The 5,088-nt window shown below is 45.3% G+C and overlaps 1 protein-coding gene across 1 annotated transcript in view; it reads right to left on the reverse strand.

The window, feature by feature from the left end:
- Positions 1 to 1,613: 1,613 nt before the first annotated feature.
- The window catches only part of LOC115948853 (adhesion G protein-coupled receptor B1-like), a 74,891-nt gene continuing 71,416 nt past the window's right edge, over positions 1,614 to 5,088 (reverse strand). The window contains exon 15 of the mRNA XM_031064159.1: positions 1,614 to 2,992. Coding sequence (XP_030920019.1) covers positions 2,795 to 2,992 — 198 coding nt within the window. The 3' untranslated portion in view covers positions 1,614 to 2,794. The remainder of the gene's footprint in view (positions 2,993 to 5,088) is intronic.

Raw genomic sequence — 5,088 nt, forward strand, 5'->3', positions numbered from 1 at the left:
CAAATGTATTTTATAGGGACATGTATTTTTAGAGGGGCAGAGAGGATACAAAGATGAAATTTGGGTAAATGCAGCCCCGTGCTGTGACTCTGGAAAGAGCAGAGAGCCCAGGTGGCAGCTATGGGGCCAGGAGAGGTTTCCCAGCCCCCAGGAGAGATGCAAAGCACACATGGGATGCAGGCAAGGGCACTTTTAAAAAGCAGACAGGGCTGGAGTTTCCACCTCTTTTATTAGAAATAAGACACATTCATTTTGTGCTCTGAAAACTGTACAGAGAGAGAGAAAAAAAAAAAAAAAGTGGTGTTGACGAACACGGAGAGGAAGGAGCGGAAGGCATGGAAGGAGGGCAGGACATGGGAAAACAGGATTAACCAGAGGAGCTGAGCAGAGAAAAGTCGAATATCAACAGTTCTTAAACAAACATTTATCTCTGTAATTACATAACACCGTTAATGTCCTGCAAAGGTGGCTGCAGTGAATGGGTGATTGGGGAAGGTTGGAGTGAAGAGGGCAGGCTCAGGTGGGCAGAAGGGAAGGGAAGGAAAAAAAAAAAGAGAAAAAGAATTAAAACACAGTAGAAAGATACCTGTATGCTAAAATTCATCATGTGTAATTATAGTAATTACAATATCATACAACCCAGCATCTGAGGGAGGCCTTTGTGCTTTCCTGTTTCATGAATAAGCTAATATTGAACAATAATATCACAGTTTTATGAGTAACCACTTTCCCTATTTTTTAACTATTTGGATTTATTTAAGTTTGCCTTTCCATCCTTCATATCCTATGGTTAATGGCAAGGTAAATGCCACTGTCCTTGGAGATCACCCAGGTGGCCCAAAGGGAAGTCAAAGCAGAGATTTGTCACATCAAGCATCTCCCCATGGGGGAAGCACAGCTGGGGGCACTGACTGCTTTGCATCTTGTATCGACTGGTCATTTTTTTACTAAAAATGTGAGGTTTGGTATTTTTTAATTAAAAGGAGACCCAAGCACAGTAATAATTGAGACCCTGTTCAAGCTTTGCTTCTGTCTGGCACAATGTGGCCACTCACAACCACAGGTTTGTCTCCATCCACCTCCAAAACCGGGAGAGTTGGTCCAAACATCAGACAGACAGTGCTGGGAATGACAAAAATAATAACAAAAAAATAAAGTCTGTGTGTAACGCCACTGGTACGTTTTTTAATGATAAAAATATTGCACAACTTTTGGAATGCAGACACCTCTTTTTTTTATTATGAAAAATTTTAAATAGTTATTTTTTTTCATAGTGAAATGAAAAGGCTGCATTTTGTGAGGAGGAATGTCCTGCTCTCCTGATCAGCTCCACCTCTTCCTTCCTGCAGGACCACAAACCTGCTCCTGGCTCTGGGCAGCGGGGAGGGCGGAGAAGAACCAGTGAGGGGAATATAACCAAAACCCAAACAGAATAAAGCAAAACAAAACATTGCAAGCCAGCAGCGAAGGGGCTGTGTATTCCCACCATCCCAAAATTTCCACAGAGCAACTTGCCTTCCACCTTCAGCAGGTGGCATCCTCACCCCATGCCTGAGCAGTCCTACGGCACAGAAAGGCATTCGAAATGACAAGAGCCAAAGAAAAGAAAGATCTCGGGTTTCAAGTTCTCTTTTTATTGAAGAAAAGAAAAGAAGAAGGAAAAAAATAGATTATTTTGTTTGTTTTTTTTTTGTCTGTTTGTTTCCAAGTGGACGTTATTCATGTTGTCAGTTTGTCTCAATGTCCTAAGGCAACGTCTCTGTTTACCAATATCTCCAGGTACAGCGGCAGATCTGTCTTTCCCTTTTTCTCTCTCTGCCTTCCAGGGAGGGGCAGCTTGGAATAAATCTGAGTCCGAAAGCAAGGACAAATAACAGAACCAAAATAAAAAGGAAAAAAAAAAGGATGAGGCCAAGAGGACCTTTGCAAGGCCCGTGCTGAGTTTATCTATTTAACAGTCAATGACATGACCTACATTCTTCTTGTTGGTCTTGTTGTCTACCACCTTCCACCCTCTCCCTGGAGAAGGGGCGAGCAGGATTTGGAGATTTGGAGCTGGTCCTTTCCTCCACCGGGGAGGGATGAGAGGAGGAAGCCCCACCTCTCCTTTTTCCACCCCAGCCAAGGGTGACGCCACCACGTCCCCCTCCGCGGGGACCTGCTGTGACCCTGCGCCAATGCCAGGGCGTGGTGTGGCACCCAGCAGTGGCAATGTCCTTGTGGCCACTTCTTGGCGTGCCCCATCTCCTTCCTTCTTGGATGAGCTGGCGAGGCAGAGGAGGGAGAGCCGGGAATGCCCCTCCAGGCTGGGTCTGCCCCAGCCAGGCCACATCCCAGCGTGACTCCCGCAGGTGTCCCCTCTTGATGTCCCCTGATCTTCTGGGCCCTCTGTGGTGGCTGCTGGGCATCCTTCCACACCTCCCTGTGGCAGAGCAGGAGGGCTCCTGGTGTGCTGCAGAGACCCAAGAGCATCTTGGCAGGGCTTGTCCCCTGCACCCTCCTCCTCTTCCTCCTCTTCCTCCTCACTCTCTTCCAGGCTCACTCCTCCAGTCCTGCCTGGGAAAGCTCGTGTTGTCCTGAACCTACAGCTACTATACTCTATAAAGTAATATTCCCCCTCTCTGCTGAGAACAATACAAAAGTTACTCCATCTTACCAAAGGTTTCAAAAGAAACCAAACACTTCTCTCACTCGGTTCCGATTTAATTTAATCATTTCTTTAAAACGTGGTTTTGTTTTGTTTGTTTCGTTTGTTTTCCGGAAAAAAAAAAAGTCCTTTTTCTTCCCTTGCTGCTCAGACCTCTGTCTGAAGGTCAATAATGTCTTGTCCCACCAAGGGGATGGTGGCCCCTGTTTTCTCCCACTCTACAGTTTTTAGTTCTAGGGGAGACTGTGCCACAGGTTCGATGTCCTTTTTAACCCATGATGGCGGGGACTGGACTTTCCTGATGCCTTCCCAGGGTCTCTTGTTTGGTGTCTGCTGTTTTTCTTGCTGCAGGAGGAGGGAAATGTGAGAAAGGAGAGAGAGAAAGAAAGGTTAGTGCAAAATGCAAGAAATACCATGATTTGTACCTCCTCTTGTATCGACAAATCATTTTTGCCGTGCAGCTTCTTGTCCAAAATAAAGTGGGGTATCAATGAAAATTACACTTAGCGTACAAACTGTTTATTTTCAGGAAGAAAATGTTGTTTTTCTTTCCACTGCCATCTCCATCACTTAATGACTGGATATTTCAGCCTTCAGCTGAGGTTTTTGCTACTGAAAAACTGAGTGGGATTTTGAGGACATCAGATCTTTTTCTACTTCCACAGATGTAGTGACAAGACAATGGGTGATGGCTTTAAGATGAAGGAGGGAAGATTTAGATGGAATATTGAGAAGAAATGCTTCCCTGTGAGGGTGCTGAGGCCCTGGAATGGAATTCCCAGAGAAGCTGTGGCTGCTCCATCCCTGGAAGTGTCCAAGGCCAGGCTGGAAGGGGCTTAGATCAACCTGGGATAGTGGAAGGTGTCCCTGCCCATGGCAGGGGGTGGAACTATAGGTGGAACTACAGGAACTATAGTATTTAAGATCCTATAAGATCTTAAAGAACTATTAAGATCTTAAAGATCCATAAGAAACTATCAAGAACTATAAATAACTTTAAGATCTTTAAGGTCTCTTCCAACCCACGTATGAAATCCAGATTACAATGAGCTCCTCCTGAACACCCATTGCATTTGATGCACAGCTATTTTTAGACTCTTTAATTGCAGCAGAACCTACTCCCTGCTCCACCAGGAAACCAAATCCGTGCTGCCTGAGGAGCTGGAGCTCAGCTCGGAGGCTGAAAACATTTCCACCAACTCCACACCAAGCCCTGGAGGCTTTATTGACCCAGAATCCCCCCAGCACCCCACCATGGATATTGATCCAGAAAATCTTTCCATGTTTTTGCTGACGTGCACCATGACAAGGCTCTGGGGAGGGCTGAGGTGCTGGAAAATGGGTGTGCTCCTTAGTGGGTAGAGAAAGGAAAGGTTTTAAATGAGTTGTTCCACTCAACTTCTCCCCTCCAAACACCAGCGATGCTTTTCACACCTAATTTTCTCCACAAAGACACTCCAGCACTGGGAAAGAAAAGGCTTTCCTGGACGTGAGAGCCCTTTTGAGCCACCTGCCAAAGGAGAAGTGGGAAGGGTGGGAGGAAAGCAGCTCCTGGAGGATGACAAGGAGGGAAAACCCTGGAGAGAAGGTGAGGAGCCAGATGTGCCAGCAGGATGTGTCACAGCTCGAGGCTGCCACCAAAATGCATTGACTGAGGGGACATGAAGCCACAAAAGGCTGCGGGGTCACTCCAGGATGCTGCTGAGAGCGTTGCAGCTCCATAGGAAACTTCCATCCCCATCTGCTGCAGGCTCATCCAGCAGCCTCAGCTCCTCAGTTTGTCCTTCCCTAAGATGTTTTTGCCAGGCTGTTGTTTGTCCCAGCTCCACACTGCAGTGCTGACAGGAAAGCTGCTGTGGAATTATCCCTGCAGGGGCAGCTTTCCTTGGATCACCCAAGCCAGGAGTTCTGCTTGCCCAAACTTTAATGTAAAAATAAGATGTGCTTGAAGTTGGTCCTGCACCTCACTAGTCCCAGGAGGAAGGCTCTGAGTGAGAGTTTTTGGTCGTTAGAAGGTGGGGAATACACAAACCAGGTAAACATCTCCAACTGAAGTGAAAGCATTATGAAATTATTTTCATTCAAAGGGAGAAAAGTTTTTAAGTATTTTTAAAGAGAATTGTTGTTTGGCTTTTTTTTTTTAATGAGGTTGTGTAAAAGTATTGCTCAAAAGCATATAAAACACTCAATTCTCAATTTCTTGAAATCTGCAGCCGTGGTTTTCATCAAACTCTGCAATACAGAGTTTTCCTTATGCTGCTGGCGTTATTCTTACTTTATTCCATGATATAACACGACAATGATTAATACTAGTGCCACAGAAAAAGTGATAAAATTCATTATTTATTCCATTCTCTTTTTTGGAACTTATTTTAGAACCACTGCAACTAAAATTGGAACCTATTTAACTCTTGTGTGTGCCTTGATGAGACAAGTTGAAG

Source organism: Geospiza fortis, unplaced genomic scaffold, assembly GCF_000277835.1.
Source record: "Geospiza fortis unplaced genomic scaffold, GeoFor_1.0 scaffold600, whole genome shotgun sequence".
In the NCBI taxonomy this organism is placed as follows: Eukaryota; Metazoa; Chordata; class Aves; order Passeriformes; family Thraupidae; genus Geospiza; species Geospiza fortis.